The 19,825-nt window shown below is 38.6% G+C and overlaps 1 protein-coding gene across 1 annotated transcript in view; it reads left to right on the top strand.

The window, feature by feature from the left end:
• b4galnt3b (beta-1,4-N-acetyl-galactosaminyl transferase 3b) overlaps window positions 1-19,825 on the top strand; it is a 50,327-nt gene that overhangs the window by 19,921 nt on the left and 10,581 nt on the right. Inside the window, exons 2-13 of the mRNA XM_066723982.1 lie at window positions 3,062-3,117; window positions 5,601-5,681; window positions 7,608-7,703; window positions 12,264-12,354; window positions 13,449-13,549; window positions 14,489-14,556; window positions 15,679-15,757; window positions 16,188-16,254; window positions 17,053-17,196; window positions 17,597-17,706; window positions 18,266-18,366; window positions 19,333-19,418. Coding sequence (XP_066580079.1) covers window positions 3,062-3,117; window positions 5,601-5,681; window positions 7,608-7,703; window positions 12,264-12,354; window positions 13,449-13,549; window positions 14,489-14,556; window positions 15,679-15,757; window positions 16,188-16,254; window positions 17,053-17,196; window positions 17,597-17,706; window positions 18,266-18,366; window positions 19,333-19,418 — 1,080 coding nt within the window. The remainder of the gene's footprint in view (window positions 1-3,061; window positions 3,118-5,600; window positions 5,682-7,607; window positions 7,704-12,263; window positions 12,355-13,448; window positions 13,550-14,488; window positions 14,557-15,678; window positions 15,758-16,187; window positions 16,255-17,052; window positions 17,197-17,596; window positions 17,707-18,265; window positions 18,367-19,332; window positions 19,419-19,825) is intronic.

Below are 19,825 nucleotides of genomic sequence, written 5' to 3'. Positions count from 1 at the left end.
TCGGCACCATGAAGCCAACCTATAATTTGGCACAGGTTAGCACTTTTTCTAAGCAGTGAAGTTATAATGGCTGTTCAGTTCAGGTTTGAAGTGTTTGAATTTGAACAAAAGAGGGGTGAACAATCTTATTGTGAATGTTGACATTTTTCCTTTTTCTTTAAAAAAATGTAAATAAAGATTATTATATGCACAGGCACAAATATAAAAAAACGTATCCTACTTGAACATTAGAAAATGGTAAAAACGATTAAAAGATTAAACGTGTCTGAGAGAAGAAGAGCCCAAGGAAATAATGTGTGACAGGTTTATGGAGTATTTTATTCATACTGCAACCTGATAAATACTTGAGGTAAAAAGACATAAGTAAAGAATGGAGACCCTTTTTGGGTCTCATTAATAGCGAAGGTAGAGACATTCAAATCAAATTTTATAACTGTAAAAACCAAGCCAAATGTTACAGCTACAGTAGCTGCTTGTTCGTAGTTCAGTAAGTTCTGTACCTTTCAAGCCTTTTCAGCCTTCACCCTAAGGCATACATCTAAATCTGGCTGTCTGAAGTATTTCACGCCACCCCCCTTTGGAAACGATTCCCCATTAGTAACTCAAGAAAGCAATCTGGTCCAAATGGGACAGTCTTGCTTGGCACAGGCCGAGCACTCAGCTGACGTAGGCTAAGTTGTAAATTCATTGGCGACAGAACTGTCAGCAAGCTGGGGATGTCGTTGTTGTCACCGCTTCTTTACTGCACTGCAGTGTACCATGGTGCCTTGTTTTAGCATTAGCTCCATATGGGAAGACGCTACATTAAAGCATATAATAAATAAATACATTACACACATCTGATTGAATATTATGCTCCTTCCTGCTTAACTTAATTTGTATTTATTCGTTCCTATCCAGCTCCAACATTTACTTTGAAACTGTTAACCATAAACTCACAAAGGCCCATTGAGGAGACTGAGGTAAACATTTAGCAGTTGTTTTTTTTCCTAGTACTTACTTTTTGGACAGCTTCCATTTCACATACTCCATGTTGCAGTCACCTTTAGTTATGCCAGTTCAAAAGTTATTTATAACTGTATCTGTGTATTCCAGCTATGTGATTCTTGTGTCTGAAAGTGCCATTCATAAACTCACATCGGATACAACAGAGGGGAGCATTCAAAAAGATACAGATCTTAAGAGAATAGAAGTTTCTATAAGAAATATTCTCAAAGAACTCCCTGTATAGAGTCAAACACCTCTATGGATTAAACCAGAAAAGGCACAAAAGAAAGGTGAGACACATAATGCAAATAATGGATTCTGACATGACTTTAAATGTAGGTCTACTTGGTAAATTACCAGTTAAAATGTCTTAGTTTGTGAAATGTAGATCAGTAAAGATTAAACAGCCGCCATGTTTCTTCAGTTTTGTATATCTTGCTTTTCTTATCAGCTGCTCACCTCAAATCCACGAGCAGTCACTGGCCTGCATCAGTGCTTTCCCAAAACTTTTCAGAATGTATAATGAACAACAAATGTATCTTTTTTTCGCAGAGGTGTAAATAATCATTAGCAGTATAAATTACATGTGAATCCAAGCACTACAAAGGCTGTGGGGATCCTTTGTCAAAGTATTGCTTTCAGGTTGATATAAGAAACCGATTAGACACTCGGTGGAAAGGAGAACACTTGCCCTGCGTTTCAAATATTTGTGCAGGATCTGCTTACTGTGATTTATATTTTTTCTAAATTGAGTGAATGCATCCAGAGGAGCTTTTCCAGATCAGCAGGGACACACGCACCCGGGGACACAAATGGAAATTGGGCTACAAGGCATTCAAAACGGAAAACAGGAGACGCTTCTTCCCACAGAGAGTTGTCACAATCTGGAACAAACTCCCCAGCGATGTGGCTGAAGCTGAAAATTTGGGAACATTCAAAATACACTGGATAGGATCCTTGGATCACTTAGTTATTAATGGACACCAAATGAGCACGATGGGTCGAATGGCCTCCTCTCGATTGTAAACTTTCTTATGTTCTATATTCTGGCCAGTAAATCGGTAAAGACGTGGTGGTAGTCTGTAATAATGAATGATGTGGCCTATGTCTATCACAGACCACCGAGGAATGCAGCAATCAATGCTCTTGAGTATGAAGGGAATCACAGATAACTTTAGAAAGGTTAAATACTAGCTTATGTCTTGTTCCTGTATTGCAATGCAAGCTCTGGAGAGTAAGCTACAGTATAATGATCTTTCACTTTAAACACACATCCATTGCAATTGTGGCCAATTTCTAGCATGAAATCCAAAATCGAACCTCTGTATTTTGCAGACAGATCTGAATTTGCAAGTAGTGTGTTAGTGACCACAAACATTTCTGTGAGAGCCAGTGAAACTAAAATAGTTGTCAATTTGCAAATCTTTAATAGATTCCATACCACACTGATACCAAATGTTACAAGCAGCATTCTGCTTTGAGGGGTCAACAGATGATTTATACAAGGAACAAGCAAAGGCGTGGACTGGTGAACATGTCATTTAGTTGACTGACTGTTCACCCGTAAGTGGGGGAAGTTTCTGCGTGTGCTCAGGTCCTGTGTTCAGTCTTTTTATACAGCAGCGGTCACAGGTTCCCTTGGTAACTAATGGCACAGTGCTTGTCCATTTTTATTTACTGTTCACTCGCTGAACTATTCTTGTATTTACCTCAGGTTCCTGTCCAGCAGATTTTGTTTATACTGTGTAGTTTCTTCCACAAAGTCTTAAACATGAATTTCTTCTTGTTTAACCAAGGGTTATTTGGCTATGGAACACACAGTGCCGTGATAAAACATTAACTCTAATTCCATTCCATTCTTAATTTTTTTTTCTTTTTTTATATTCACTCTGATGATATAAGATTTGAAAATAATTGTGAAGTTTAATTATGCCATTGAGTGCAGCCAAGTACACTGTCTTATGAATTTGTGTGAGTGTTTGATTGTTTTATGTCGAAGAATCCCATTGCGTTTGTGTGTGAGCGCCAGAGTAGTGACGTGATCTTTCTCTCCTTTTGTTTTATTTTCCATTAGAATACGGTTCCTGGAGTGATGTCAGTTTTCAAGACCAAAGTGATGCTGAGAGGGATGTAAGAACAAATTAGTATTTTTGATAAATGTATGATTTATGTGGTAATCCCCCTACCCCACCCCTCAAAACAACAATTATGAAGATTTGTGGTGGCCAACCCTTTTCCTTGGTAAAACAGGTATTATGGTTCCTATGTACAATCACTGAATACCTACCGAATGTAACTACGTAAGCCCAATAATTGAATTAATGAAAGTGAATTTGTTACGTTTGTATAAAACGAGAGACACTGGCTCTCTAGAAATCAGATTTGTATGAGAATTGTCTTTTAATTTCCTTGTTTGGCAATCATGCAAACATTGTACTTGCAGTCTATATACAGTGAGGGAAAAAAGTATTTGATCCCCTGCTGATTTTGTACGTTTGCCCACTGACAAAGAAATGATCAGTCTATAATTTTAATGGTAGGTGTATTTTAACAGTGAGAGACAGAATAACAACAAACAAATCCAGAAAAACGCATTTCAAAAAAGTTATAAATTGATTTGCATGTTAATGAGGGACATAAGTATTTGACCCCTTCGACTTAGTACTTGGTGGCAAAACCCTTGTTGGCAATCACAGAGGTCAGACGTTTCTTGTAGTTGGCCACCAGGTTTGCACACATCTCAGGAGGGATTTTGGCCCACTCCTCTTTGCAGATCCTCTCCAAGTCATTAAGGTTTCGAGTCTGACGTTTAGCAACTCGAACCTTCAGCTCCCTCCACAGATTTTCTATGGGATTAAGGTCTGGAGACTGGTAGGCCACTCCAGGACCTTAATGTGCTTCTTCTTGAGCCACTCCTTTGTTGCCTTGGCTGTGTGTTTTGGGTCATTGTCATGCTGGAATACCTATCCACGACCCATTTTCAATGCCCTGGCTGAGGGAAGGAGGTTCTCACCCAAGATTTGACGGTACATGGCCCCGTCCATCGTCCCTTTGATGTGGTGCAGTTGTCCTGTCCCCTTAGCAGAAAAATACCCCCAAAGCATAATGTTTCCACCTCCATGTTTGACGGTGGGGATGGTGTTCTTGGGGTCATTCCTCCTCCGCCTCCTCCAAACACGGCGAGTTGAGTTGATGCCAAAGAGCTCGATTTTGGTCTCATCTGACCACAACACTTTCACCCAGTTCTCCTCTGAATCATTCAGATGTTCATTGGCAAACTTCAGATGGGCCTGTACATGTGCTTTCTTGAGCAGGGGGACCTTGCGGGCGCTGCAGGATTTCAGTCCTTCACGGCGTAGTGGGTTACCAATTGTTTTCTTGGTGACTATGGTCCCAGCTGCCTTGAGATCATTAACAAGATCCTCCCGTGTAGTTCTGGGCTGATTCCTCACCGTTCTCATGATCATTGAAACTCCACGAGGTGAGATCTTGCATGGAGCCCCAGACCGAGGGAGACTGACAGTTATTTTGTGTTTCTTCCATTTGCGAATAATCGCACCAACTGTTGTCACCTTCTCACCAAGCTGCTTGGCGATGGTCTTGTAGCCCATTCCAGCCTTGTGTAGGTCTACAATCTTGTCCCTGACATCCTTGGACAGCTCTTTGGTCTTGGCCATGGTGGAGAGTTTGGAATGTGATTGATTGATTGCTTCTGTGGACAGGTGTCTTTTATACAGGTAACGAGCTGAGATTAGGAGCAGTCCCTTTAAGAGAGTGCTCCTAATCTCAGCTCGTTATCTGTATAAGACACCTGGGAGCCAGAAATCTTGTTGATTGATAGGGGATCAAATACTTATTTCCCTCATTAACATGCAAATCAATTTATAACTTTTTTTGAAATGCGTTTTTCTGGATTTTTTTGTTGTTATTCTGTCTCTCACTGTTAAAATACACCTACCATTAAAATTATAGACTGATCATTTCTTTGTCAGTGGGCAAACATACAAAATCAGCAGGGGATCAAATACTTTTTTCCCTCACTGTATAAGACGTATTACAACTGAACAGCAACACTATTGACTGTATGTAAATCCTGTTAAAAATGATTACCCAGCAACTTGTGCTCGCTTAGCGCTTGTCATATCCCTCAATTACAGCTCTTCGTGTGACATGCAAAGTGCTTCATGCTGAGGAGAGAGTTCTATAACTAGCATTTGTTCGGTGGAGAGTTGAGCAGGAAAAGTCAATCAAGCTCTCCCCAGTTCATTCCTAAATGGAGTTTGCCACTGCTTATAACATTGATCGGCTTGTGCTTGTGGAGTTTGCCAGCAGAACTTGACTGACTACAATGGCATATTTTATTGTGCCCTTCCCATTCTTGTTATAGAGACTGGAAGTTTGTGAGTGGGCACAATCTTGCTACAGGCAGACAGTTCCCACAGTGTTGTGCGAATATAATTGATGCCAAGTATATTGCGTTAATCCAGCAAAAAAAAGTATTAATCCTGAACAAGCAGTGTTTTTATACTGTGTAAATATTTATTGATAAATTGCCTTACTGTGGTTCAATCAAGCATGTCTTTTGTGTGTGTCCTGTTTTTAATGGGTTTTAGGTGCTGAGTGACTATACGGGATCTGCAGAGGCACACAGAATCTGGCAGACACCGAACAAGAAACAGCCCTGGAAACCTGAGGTACTGTGGGAATGCTGGTATCACCTGTCTGCATTTGACTCAGTGATGTGTGTTGTAACTTGCCACCACATGCATTGAAATCTGTCCAGAAGAAAGACTTGGGAAAGCTTGTTTGCTCGTTAATCATTTCTCTGAGCCCTAATCTGGCCCCATATGTGAACTCCACTGTATGAAAAGAGAATATAACAATAATAATAATAATTATACAAATATTCTTTTTAAATATATTTTTTTTAATAAATCTAAGATATATAACTGTTTTCCACTCTTTCAAATGTAGTTATTATTGTATTAGTGTATTATAGTTCATGTGTTTTATGGCTACCTCTATTGGGGATTTTGGCAGTGTAATTCTCTCAGATTGTGACTCAGTGCTTTCAATTTTGGGTTCAAAACTGGTTTCTTTTTCATTAATAACGTGAGGGAGCACCTATTGCAGCACATTTTCATAATGATTTGCCATGATTGTATATTCCAGTTGTATTTTTTATTGATTTATTTTCATTTTCTTTACAAGTTAAAAGGAAACCCTGCAGGGAAACAAACACAATATGAAGTGAAACCGAAAATACAGTACAATATGTACATGTTGTAGAATGGCTTGGGAGAGCAGTGATCCACAGGTGACACACAGGAGGAGTTTAAAAGATCTTCAATAACGGTCTGATTTCTGAGAGGCTGTGAAAGATGTGGAAGGTGTCTGTGGTTAGACTGTGATGACTGCTTTGCCAATCTGATCAATCTCTCTTCCTGAAGAGCTACAATCTGGACTTTATCGATGATGCATAGATCTAAATTAGCTACAAGTCTTAATTATGTGCTGATTGGTGGTGATCAATGCATAAACTCTGCTGGATTGTTGCTCTTCAGGTACAGATTTGGCCAACAAAATATAAAAATATAAACAAAAGTATTTGTATCATGTCTTTGCTGTGATCAGAAGCAGTGTCTCTGGATATTATTGTGGTCGTACATCTCTGCTATATTAAGATAATCCAAAGCACTGCATTTCCTGTTTCACTGAGGAAGCCTCAACACTGAAGAGCACATTGTGATCACTGTGGAAATTGTGATTGCGTTAAGAAGTATTTTAGAAAGTTATAGCATTAAGACTGTCAGTCTAGAGCATATTTTTGAGGGCTGTTATATTCTAAATTGCCATATCCTCAAGAGAGGGTGCTTAGAACATTGCAGCCACTCTGAAGAGCTTCTGGTCTGAAATAGCCTTTGGAACGCATAGCCTGGATGGATAGGATATGTCCATTACATAGGAATTAAATAAAGCATAAATCAATAAAAAAAGAGGTGATGTATACATTTGTGAAATGATCCATATTTAAAGACCTCTGAATTCAAGAGATTTTATAGGACAGTGCAGTGAATACAGTGAATTGTGAAAGATGCAAAGAAACATTTCTGGTGCTGGTCTCTTTCGCAGAAAAAAGCTAATTTACCAAAAACCATAGGAGTTGAAAAATAAATTGCTTCTGCAGTAGTAAACAGACGTTTCCTTTATTCTGCCACAGAGTGAATGAATATGGCTGAATTTGTTTTGGCAATCCTAAGGCTCAACAAGGGGGGAAAAATAATATATTTTTTGTTTATCTTACCAGCTAATTCTCCGTCTGGCTTCTCAGTGTAGGAAGGATAGGCATTTTAATTTCTCTTGGGACATATGTGACACACATCAGAAACTGGGGGAGGAAAAAAAAAATCTGCAGGCAAACCTTAAACTACCTGTTACTTTTTTTTCCCTTTCCTGGGAGTTGCTCATAATTAAATCTATCTCTGTCCTTCAATATTTTCTTTACGCTACATAAGAAACAAATTATATTGTATTTGAACAAAATACTATTCCGGATCACATAAGTGCACCTTCACATTAACAAACTTTTATTTCCCTTTTTATTTTCTTTGTCTTCACAGTATAAAGGTCAAGCTAATTTGCACATTTTTGAAGACTGGTGTGGCAGCTCTACTGAACAGCTTCGGAAGTATCTGCATTACCCTCTATATCCCCATGTGAGTCCATATACTTTCACCTGCAGCTTTACAGTTTATTAATCATCCTGCAGACATTCACAATAGTTTTCATATCAGACATGCAAGTACACACTATTCAATGCAACAAATCTATGGTGGGTTTTCACTTTATACTATTTATTTATGGACCACAATTATTACACCCACACTATATATTCAAGATGTGAAGAAAACACTTATAAATCTTTGCCTATTAGCACGGTTGTGATCAGTACAAGAAAACTACTATTGCAAAAGCCTTCTGGTAAACTATGAGATATGAGCTCATTGCAATAATGTACATTACTGATATAGAGTCACTATTATTATTGCTCCACAACCAATCAAATTAATTTGGGTAAATGGTAGTGCTCGAGGTTATATTACCCACAGACCTTGATTCCTGTGGTGAATACACACTCTAATTAATTTGTTATTATGGACTTCACAAGGCTAGATCTTCAGTGGTAAAGTGTACTCTATTTCAGTAACAATAAAACATCCGGTATTAAATATTACTTCCAAGGTTGATAGGCATGTGAATCTTCATTACTAAGAAACCTTATACCTGCAGCTTTATCCAGGGTCGAAATGGAAAGATTGCTTTGTTGGTTACCGGTGACATTTTGACAGCTGTGACCTCCTAACTTGACAGTAACCCATAATGCACATTAATCCACTTATACTCTTGAATTGAAGGTAACTTTTATCTTGTCGGGTACAATATTAGTCTACTTTCCCACAGAAGTTCCTACTAAGCCCATTGAAATCTGGCTAGGCTGGGTTTGGGTTCTGACTTGTCAATCTCTTAGTTATATTCAGTCTCGTAGTCATTCAGGCCCAAACGCATGAAGGGATTTATTTCAGTTTGTTTGTTTTAGGATTTTGTAGGTCATATTTTTTGTTAAAAAAGGAGGTGTTGTTTGACAAAGTTACTGGAAGAGTAACTTCATATAATTGTGTGGCAACTTACCAGTTTTGGCTTAAAAGTCTAATGGACCAGTAGTCTAATATCTAGAATCACTTTTCAGCAACAAACCACTATAAATGCAGTTCTCAGTTCTGCCATTGGTGGTTTTATTAGGGGCACTTCGTCAAGTTGGGCAGCAATGTCCAGGTGGGATTTGGGTAAAGTGGCCAGAAATTCAAAACAGCAATAATACTTCTACTATTTGAATGTGTTAATCAAATTCTCCCACTGGATATTGATATATGCTACGCTTAAAAACGAAGCCCAATATAATACCTTATTAACATATGCAGTATCAGTACTAGAGATGAACAATAGTGAATATCATACTGAATATTTATGTGTAACTATGCTTAGAAATCTACTGAAATAAATCCTTGTTTGCATATTTCTGTTCTAATGTACTATTGACAAAGACACAGTGTTCCCGTCAGACCTGGAATGTTTTATTCCTTTAATACTACTACGTTTTTGAATGTTAAATGGTTTACTGAACATCTGATGTGAGAATTATTTTCTACTTACGGTAAGTCTGCTCAGTAATAGGTTTACTTCCCAGCAAAATTCAAAATTCAATCAAGGCGGCAGAAGAGCCCTACTGCTTGACCGTTGAGATTTGCCTCTTTGCTAAATGCTTTTAGGTCGGAGCACAGAAGACGACAAAAATGGCAGCATTACAAAAGATGTGGTTTTGTGCCCGATAGCTGACCTACTTTGATTTGTGCTGTTGAAAAATATTTGTCATACACAGCCGTTGGAAGGAAGCCAGTCCCACTGCAGATCAAATGAAGGTGCCAGATGGAAAAAGTCTGCCACCCTGCTTTGGCAAGGGATTTTACTTTTTTTCTTATTTTTTTAAGGAGAAAAATAGATTTGCACTACTGTTACTTTATAATTTGAAACTGCAAATTTGTTTCCATCTAACTAGTCCTATTTTTGCAAAGACGCTAACTCATGATGTTCTGAAACTTTTTTGTTTAAACTTTCTAGTGGTGTTAATTGAGACACAAATGGTCCTAATAACTCACATGTACACTCACCTAAAGGATTATTAGGAACACCTGTTCAATTTCTCATTAATGCAATTATGTAATCAACCAATCACATGGCAGTTGCTTCAATGCATTTAGGGGTGTGGTCCTGGTCAAGACAATCTCCTGAACTCCAAACTGAATGTCTGAATGGGAAAGAAAGGTGATTTAAGCAATTTTGAGCGTGGCATGGTTGTTGGTGCCAGACGGGCCGGTCTGAGTATTTCACAATCTGCTCAGTTACTGGGATTTTCACACACAACCGTTTCTAGGGTTTACAAAGAATGGTGTGAAAAGGGAAAAACATCCAGTATGCGGCAGTCCTGTGGGCGAAAATGCCTTGTTGATGCTAGAGGTCAGAGGAGAATGGGCCGACTGATTCAAGCTGATAGAAGAGGAACTTTGACTGAAATAGCCACTCGTTACAACCGAGGTATGCAGCAAAGCATTTGTGAAGCCACAACACGTACAACCTTGAGGCGGATGGGCTACAACAGCAGAAGACCCCACCGGGTACCACTCATCTCCACTACAAACAGGAAAAAGAGGCTACAATTTGCACAAGCTCACCAAAATTGGACAGTTGAAGACTGGAAAAATGTTGCCTGGTCTGATGAGTCTCGATTTCTGTTGAGACATTCAGATGGTAGAGTCAGAATTTGGCGTAAACAGAATGAGAACATGGATCCATCATGCCTTGTTACCACTGTGCAGGCTGGTGGTGGTGGTGTAATGGTGTGGGGGATGTTTTCTTGGCACACTTTAGGCCCCTTAGTGCCAATTGGGCATCGTTTAAATGCCACGGCCTACCTGAGCATTGTTTCTGACCATGTCCATCCCTTTATGACCACCATGTACCCATCCTCTGATGGCTACTTCTAGCAGGATAATGCACCATGTCACAAAGGTCGAATCATTTCAAATTGGTTTCTTGAACATGACAATGAGTTCACTGTACTAAACTGGCCCCCACAGTCACCAGATCTCAACCCAATAGAGCATCTTTGGGATGTGGTGGAACGGGAGCTTCGTGCCCTGGATGTGCATCCCACAAATCTCCATCAACTGCAAGATGCTATCCTATCAATATGGACCAACATTTCTAAAGAATGCTTTCAGCACCTTGTTGAATCAATGCCACGTAGAATTAAGGCAGTTCTGAAGGCGAAAGGGAGTCAAACACAGTATTAGTGTGGTGTTCCTAATAATCCTTTAGGTGAGTGTATATCTCACTGGATCTTCCAGTGTGGTGATGACTACTTTGAATGTTAATACATTGGTGCTTATTAACAATGTATGGTTTTCCTTCCTTTCTACCCCACAAAAAGCTTGGAATATTGGAAAACTAGTATTTCTAACTCAGCTTGGATAAATGTTTATTTCTATTCCAATAACAGTAGGATCTCAAATACATCTACATGTCTATTTCTCCCTGAAACAATATCCCAGAAGAACTGTCATGACATAAAAAGAAAAGCAAAGTACATTAATTTATAGTGTATTCTTCACAACATTTTCCCTACTGTACTGTAAATACTTGATTGACATTCTTCTCTCATGCTCACAAAACTTACAACACGTATTACTGAGATCGCATTGCTATATGCTCAGTTAGCACAACTGAAAGAGGTTAAACCAGTTTTGCCATGTGTCGATAAATACAACTTGGAATACTGTTGTATGAGTGCCATTATATTTTCAGCTTTTCCCCCCCGATACCAATAAATCGCCAACATAAATTTTCACTGCTTTAATAACTTAATAACTTTAATAACCTGTGTGTGCAGGCCTTTAGTTTAGTGCTCAATTTCCAAGACAACTGCAGATGAGGTCCTTTTTTCTCACCACAGATACCCTAGGTCATGGACTTTGGTTCCCATAACGACCCCAACTGAAGTATTGGCTCTCTTGCCATGGCACTTGATAGTTAATTGAATTAGTTGCTGCGTTGATTATATTTCAGCAAAACTGCAGGGTTCAGCTTTTCTGAAGAAATGCAGGATATTAAAATGTGTGCTGTTCTCATCAGTGCTCCGACTTCAACAGCATTGAAATTGTATGGGGGTGGCCTTGACAAAGGAGTAGAAAGGAAGAGTGCAGACTGTGTAGACTGCCCAGGCAGGAGACTGGCTGGGTTTGTGATCTTCTGCTGTCCCCGAGAGGAGTGACAGCTCATACAAAAGTCTGGCCTGTACATTCTTCTGCTAAGTGACAGCTCCTTTAGATCATTTAAGGATAGATGCTTTTCTACCCATATTGCACCTCTGTTTATAGCGATGGAGGTCAGTTACTATTGTGCACTTGGTATCGTGAATAGCATATGATGGTGCCTCTATATAAGTTGCAGAAGGAGTGATTTACATGTCTGAGATGAGTTCCTAAATGTTAAATTAAGGATGGAGGGTTGAGGAGTCCTGCACTGGATTATACAACCAAACAGGACACTCCTATGTGAACCGTAAATTAAACCATTTTAATGGGCTAGCAATAAGATATTTAAAGATAAGCACACAAGCTTGACTTGAAGATTAAAGGGTGACCTCTTGCTTTTTGTTTCAGACACGAACTACTGTGAAGAAACTGGCTGTGTCCCCCAAGTGGACAAACTATGGTCTTAGGATATTTGGTTACCTCCATCCGTATTCAGATGGTAAGTTACTGCTTTTTATATTGCTACTTAGGAGGGTGAAATTAATGTTTAACTTTGCTGAATCATCATTCACTAGTCACTGAATTTGTGAATTCAAGGTAACAAGATTTAGTTAAACCTGTGACTTTGGCAATATAATTTGCAAGTAAGGAAGCATGAGGAGTAACATGTAGCACAGTTTGTCTTGGAGTTGAAAGGATAACACCAGATGTTTTTCTACAACTTTCTAATTATTTTAGCACTCTGGCTTCTGACACTTACTCTTGCAAATTGACAAAAGTGCAGAAAAGTGCAGTGGATTGTAACACTTTTCCTCTAAAATAACAAATCCAGACGATATAATAGGCAACACATCCATCACTGGATAACACATGCATGATCAAAAGACTGAAAATTATGTGCAGAACAAAGCTCTGCTAATAGGGTTTTAATTTGATATTTTGTCCCAATAACAACCAATATGAAATGTGACATTACTTCCATAGATGCTAAGAGAATAAACCTGTAGATGTATTCGTGAGTGTAATTACAGGACTGCTATATTGTTAGCCAAACACAGTTCAATACAAGTCAGAGCAATAGCAGTGTTTTTACTTCCTGCAGCATACTGAGTGTTTTATACCTTCATTCGGTGGTATTGCGTTCTCTGTGATCAGAACAACAGCTGCTCCTGTAATGTGAGACTCGTGAAATGAGAGACCCCTTTGTAGAGTATCTGGCCTGTCTGTCTTCTAAGGCCTCTGAAAATTGTGTAATTTAGAGGAGGAAATTATACACATTCAAGTTTTTGTCCTTTCCATTGTAATGCAAACAAATGTGTTTCTTGGGCTTCTCCTTTCACCTTTTAGAGATGCACATGGTTTGGGTTTCTCTTTTATCCCAGACACCAAATTCTTCCTGTTCAGACTTTGTTTGAACATGTATTCATACACAAGGAGCTTTTGTTTGTAAACGCCTCATAAATGTGCTTTGTTTTATGCACATTCTTCATGTTCTTAATGTTTTGAGTGTTGAACTTAACTGCCATCCTATGATCATATTGGACTATAAACTGTAAGACCAGTTTGGCTAATATAACAACGAATATGTTCCAGGTGAATACCAATTTGCAGTGGCCTCTGATGATAATTCTGAATTCTGGCTCAGCTTGGACAACCGGCCTCAGAACCTGCATCTGTTGGCCTTTGTTGGAAAGGTATGCAAGATAAAGAAACCTATACCATCTACATGGGCTCTTCCTCCCTCTGCTTACAGAACTGACCTTTTATACACCTTTGCAGTGCTCAATAGTCCATGTTGGGATCATGGGTATTCTAGGTGTTTAACTGTAGGTCTCGATATTGGTTATTGCTTCCTCCTCCTGCTTTGATTAGTTTGTGACTTCAGAGGCATAGCCCCCCGCCTAGGGCCTCACCCAAGGGGCAGGGGGTTGAGGGTGGTTGCAATCGTGCTTCGATCTTGCGGGGGGGGGCACCACAAATTCCCGTACGCCACTGTGTGACTTCTTTTTTTGTTTAGTTTTGTTTTCAAAGTCAACTATCAATCAGGACTAAATCTATTTAATGTAAGATTTAGATCAAATATGTTTGCACAAATAGGATTGACCTTTCTGAAAACAGCTAGTCCTTTTATATACATCACAGAAACTGAATGATGAATCACATCATAAATAAAGCTGCTTATTTGCCCAGTGCAAATTTGCCTTTCAGCCCTATAAAGAACCCACAAGAGAGCTTTCTCTTCACTCAATGAACAGCAATTATTACTCATCTGACCTGGTTAATTAATTACAGTTAACATTAGTTCTATACCAGAATCACAAAGCAAAAACCAAAAAGGTTAGTTTAAAAAGTTATGATTATGTTGTCCTGTACTAATACAAATTAATAAGGTAACAAGTTAATAATCCCCCGATTTTACATGTGGAATCCCCCCAACAAAACATGAGCCATATCGTGTCGCTTCAGGAAAAATGCTTCTATTGTCTCTATCCATGATAATATGTTAATTTCCATTCCATATGCTGTTGTTTGTCTTGCATTTCTGTGTTTCACCCCTTGTTTTTAATTTTGAATTTCTTTCCTTCACCTTCCAATGCACTTCACGTGTGTGTGTTTCACTGGCTCTCTTGCAGACTGGTAAAGAATGGGCTGCCCCGGGGGAGTTTGGCAAATACACCAGTCAGATTTCTCACCCAGTGCAGTAAGTGAACATATCTAATGTCAAGGGATTGAATAACTGCTAGAAACAACTCGCCTTTTTATTGTTTTGGCCTGTAGTCATGAGGGGAAAGCCATGCTAAATAAAGCCCAGTGAAAACAATATTGTCAAACAATAGTGTCAAATGTAACTGGTTTCAGTCGCTGGGTGTCGTCTGTTATTTCAAATTGTTGAGCTGGGATGACAGCAGTGCAGAAAATCTGAAACATGTCGTTAAAGAAAAGAGAGACATATTTAGGAACATCTGTTTATTGTGACAGAGATACAATTGGGGGGGAAGAAAAACGTCAAACGTCTGTGCTAAGTGGAATGGAGGCCGTTTTCTATCTGAAGGCTCATGGCTGGGACCCTGAGTACCACTAACAAATCCAAAGTAGATGGGAGTCCCTGTTTGAGTACAGCATTGACTGGGGCCAAATATCCATATTTAGAAACCGGTGTTAAGCAAACTGGCTTTACTTGCATTCTGTGTTTAGATAAAAGATTCAAACCCCCTTGTTTGTTTATCTTCATAGTGGATCTGGGCTGGGCAAAGTCAGTCATTCCAAGCCTGCTAACTGAACATTATCATTACGATTTATTATACAAGCAGCTTCAATTATAGTTATGTTGCCTTCCAAAAATAGAACATGAGATTGAGATCTGAGTTTAAATCCAGTAGATATTCTGACAACCCAACAAAAACCCGACAAAAAGATGGTTATCTTAACTATCATTGATCGTTTTTGAAAAGCAGCAGGTCCTTAACTGTAATTTAACAGTTAATGAGATTTCAGTTCTCTCAGGCTTTGGCCAGGAATTTCATGTACAGGGAACACTGAGCTTCAAAACTCTTTGCACATTATGCATCAGATTAATTAAAATTTGTATTGTTATTAATAATACTTGTTGCTCTTGTTGTGGTCCCTGAACACCTGCTTGTTCTGTTCTCCAAAATGCTTTTGGAGGTCAGTGAGTTTGTTACTTTTATTTTGATTTGTAATTGAATGTGTGTTGTCTTGTGCCTTGTGGGTTCTGCTGCTATTTAAGTTATAACCTGGAGAGCCAGTAGTTCTGTTCACAGCCTCATTCTATTTAATGGGTGTTATTTTCTCCTCCCCTCAGGCTAAAGGCGACAAACAGATACTACTTTGAGATCGTACACAAACAGAACGACAAAGGCACTGACCATGTGGAAGTAGCAGTAAGTAGTTCACGATTACAGATTACTGTAAAAAAAAAAAAAAAAGGATTGAAGTTGTAGATTTCTTTACAATGAACAATCTGTTTCTTTAACCTTTTTGCCAATTTTTCCCATTTTAGACTGCGAAAGTGAATTGAGTGCTAAAAGATTCAAATTCAAAAGGGGTTTGCTGCAAGGCTAGTTGGCAGCTCAACTAGTTGGAGTTGTGGGCTGTCCGTCTCATTGCCCTCTCGTTGTTCATCGCTCAATAGGAGAACATTACAGCTCCACCCAAATCATCAGGACCGATTTTCATTCTGGACCTTTGACAGGGACCATAACTGAGACCATAACAGGGAGAGAGACATTTTGAAAGGCCTGTGATTTAAATAAGCAAGATATTTCATGAAAGTATAAAAACGCAATCCTCTTACGAGTTTTGTCTTTGCAGTGGCGACTCACGCACTCTGGCTTGAGGTTTACCGTCATCGATTCGAAGTCCATTTCTCTCTACACAAGTAAGTTGGAAACGTTTGCCGACTACCTTCAGCTGCAGTGTGAAAACATTAGGATTTAATGCCTTGGATTTCATCTCCTACAGTTGCTTTATAGTTCCGAAAACACGTGGGAAAACTTGCTGAATCAGAAATAGTACTGTGGCAGTCTGAGTTAACGCTACTTTATTGTACAGTATGTTCTAAAAGAAGTCTTGCTAAAATGCTCCGTCTGGAGAAAGGAAGCTTTTCAAGGCATAGTTAGCAAATTTAAATACTCACCGTTTTCATATATAGTGGCAAGATGAAGTTTCTCAAACTGACATTTTCAGCTGTAAAACCTATTTTCTTTATTTTGTTTGAATAAGAAAAGTCAATACGGTTATGGAGATGCATTCAGAAATGAAATTCTGAATCCATAATGAATAATACAACTGCTGGAGCAGCTGTTGTTGATAGTTTTACAAAACGCATCTTTACTCAAGCTACTGTAATTATAACCTGCTCTTGTACATAGTCTTTAAAGCTGACCAAGATAACAGAAAGTACAGTTTTCAATGGTATTTTTAGCTTTTCCTTCAGCTGCAGAGCAATTTAGTTCCACTTACCAGTTTTGAACCTTGTTTTTAGATTATATGTTTATTTTATAAATATATTTTTTCATTCAATTAGATTCTAAACCAATGATTTAAGTGCTACTTGTAAAGGGGTCACACAATCAACAAAACTTAAAAACTAGTCTTTCAAGTGGCCTCCTTTTCTCAAAAATAACTTGTTGTATTGACAGGATCCTGGTTTATCTGTATTCTCTTCCTCTGGCAGATGAGTCCTCTGTGTTGATGAGTGAAGTGAGTCACATCCCACAGTCGGCCGCCAGCCATGTGTGGCCCCCTGGCAAGACTCGGAGGGCCCCCACCCACGGAGCAGAGATGCTAAGAGAGGACCCCCGGGACTCCTCCTTTGCAGGTGAGGGACTCAGAAGGACACCCTGCACTGCAGAAATCTCCTCTCTGAAACCCATTCATTATGCTGGATTAGGCAAGAGCAGATTTCTGTGCAATTGTTGGTTATTCATTTGTCCTCGTAATGAGGTGAGCTGAGAATTTGTGAATAATGACCAGTGTTAGGTGGGCTCTTCTCCTACTATGCTGAATCATTTTAGAGAAAACTATAGTTTAATTTGTATAAGACCTGAAGTGGTTTTCAACAAACCAGAGAACTTTGAAGGGTTTTAGAAGCATTATATTTTTGAACCCCTTCTCTGATTTCATTGCACAACCCTCAGTGCAGACTTAAGTTTGTCTTTCCGATGACTTCATCAGTCATCGTGTAGACGCATCGACTCTAACAGCGTTTCTCTGTTCAGTTCCGCTTATAGACGAGTCTTATTTGCTCCATGTCCTGCCAGACTGCAGCTACAAACCCACCTACGTCATCAAAGGGTTCCCACTGCTGCGCTACCAAGGCCTACAGTTTGTAAGTATTGGCCAAATCCCTTCAGCAAATGCACTGCAACTTCTAAACATTAAATAAACAAATGAGTGAGAAGTTAAATCATTACAGTGTTTCAGGGAATTAAATATTGTTGCTCAATCTGACAGCTCTGTCTTTGGACATTAGAGACTACAGATCTGTGAAAGCCTGTTTTTATAAATAATTAAATGGATTTTTAAACTTACAGGCCAGAGATACCATTCATGATTCAATAAGACCTGTATGCTCACTCAGTTTATAAGGCATATTTTGTTTTTAATCTAATAATTTCCAGTTGTTTTCTAGATTTATTTGGTATTTTTTATTGTGAAAGAAACCATTATTCATAAGCTTTTGAAAAGGGCTATCAGTGTGCATGGGTCAGTGAATCTTCACAAAAGCCACAGGACAATGTGCTTCATTGACCTGCTGTGGCCTTTACACTTCATTGCCCATAGATCTCGGGAGGTGAAGGAGGAGGATAGTTGCTGAAAGAAAGCTTAACAGGTCAATACGTCAGCGTTTACTTTTTGACTTTTGTTCCCCCCTTCCCAATCATTAGGTGCATATGTCGTACATTTACCCCAACGACTACACAAGGCTGACGCACATGGAGACTGAGAATAAGTGCTTCTACCATGAAAACCCTTACTACTTGGACAAGTAAAGTCTTCTCTAATTGTTGTATTTTGGTTCTGATAGTGGATGTTTTTCTGAAACAGCCTTACTTTACTAAAAGCTATGAAGTATTTATATTATTATTTGTAGTAATTGTTATTATTAATTACTAATTTGCAATATATGCCAAACATCAAAACTGTACACAGAAACACATCTTAACAATGAGGAATCGATGTGATATTGACCGATTCTACACTTAATTGCTTTTCAAGTAGTACTGCCAAAAGGTGCCACTAGATGGTACTATCTTAACAGCCAACAGTATTATTTATTTCTTAGCAGACACCCTTATCTAGGGCCCTTATAGTGTCAGACTTTTGAATGGAGGGATTTAGAAGAGATTCAGAAATCCACATGACTAGTTATATTCACACATTACCAATCCATCTGAAACCACCTGGATCCAGTTCTGGCAGGGTTCATGGATACATATAGTAAAAAGGCAAACCAGTGTTTTAATCTTATTAAACTGGCAGTACAGATATGTCACATAATGTATACTCCCCACTACTTAGGTAAACTAAATTATAAGCATCTATCACCTAGTATATAAGCAGGTTCGTCTGTTTTGGACAAATTCACATGTATATGATGGATAGACGATCAATGAAATGATGGTAATTCAAAATCTAATGCTTGGAAAAAGTCAACTTTTATGTGATCCAAAAGCCATCTTGATGCAGGATATTATCAATAGACTTTTCTTCATCTTTTGCCGTGTACAGAATTATAGCCAAACCCATCAATACTAATACAATTTGGTAAAATCCTGTTTCACATTCACTGTACTAGAAATAAATCGTGTTTGAGGTGTGTGAAAGATTAAAAACATCACAGCCAATTTAGTTTGGCTCGCTCACACATGTTTCTAGCTTATTAAAGGTGTGCTCTAACCTACAGGTTCCTGACTGCCTGCTTCCAAATAACATTTCTTAAATATTTCTGCAGGTTTGGTTTTTTCAAATACATGAAGATGGATGTCTCTGAAAACAAGGGCTTTGGAGAACTTGGTCCACCAGATTGGAGAAACCATGGTATGGCAAAATCTTGCTGCTATTCACCCCCTCAGCAGTGTTTAATCAAGCCTTGAAAACTTTAAAGTTGAAAGACATTCTGTTATCTTGATTTAATCTAGCTCGAAGCCAAGAGCTTGCACTTATATCCTTATACCATACTGAATAACTATGTATATCATTTTGTAGAATTATTCCCATACTGCCAGAATATGAAACAATTAATGTCTTAACAAATATTCATGCTGCATACTATACAATTGTAGCAGGTTTAAAGATAGGATAGGATTTTGGGCACATATTATAGTATTTGATAGTGTGTTAGTGAAAGGAAAGGAGCAATAACACTGCCTTACAGTAACTATACCAGAAAAGTTATTTTTTCTCTTTTGATTATGAAAATAATAATTTCTAATATAATGGATTTT

The sequence above is a fragment of the Amia ocellicauda genome, chromosome 15 (genome assembly GCF_036373705.1).
Source record: "Amia ocellicauda isolate fAmiCal2 chromosome 15, fAmiCal2.hap1, whole genome shotgun sequence".
Lineage (NCBI taxonomy): Eukaryota > Metazoa > Chordata > Actinopteri > Amiiformes > Amiidae > Amia > Amia ocellicauda.
The sequence above is the reverse complement of the archived record's forward strand: the minus strand, read 5'-3'. Positions and strand labels throughout refer to the sequence as shown.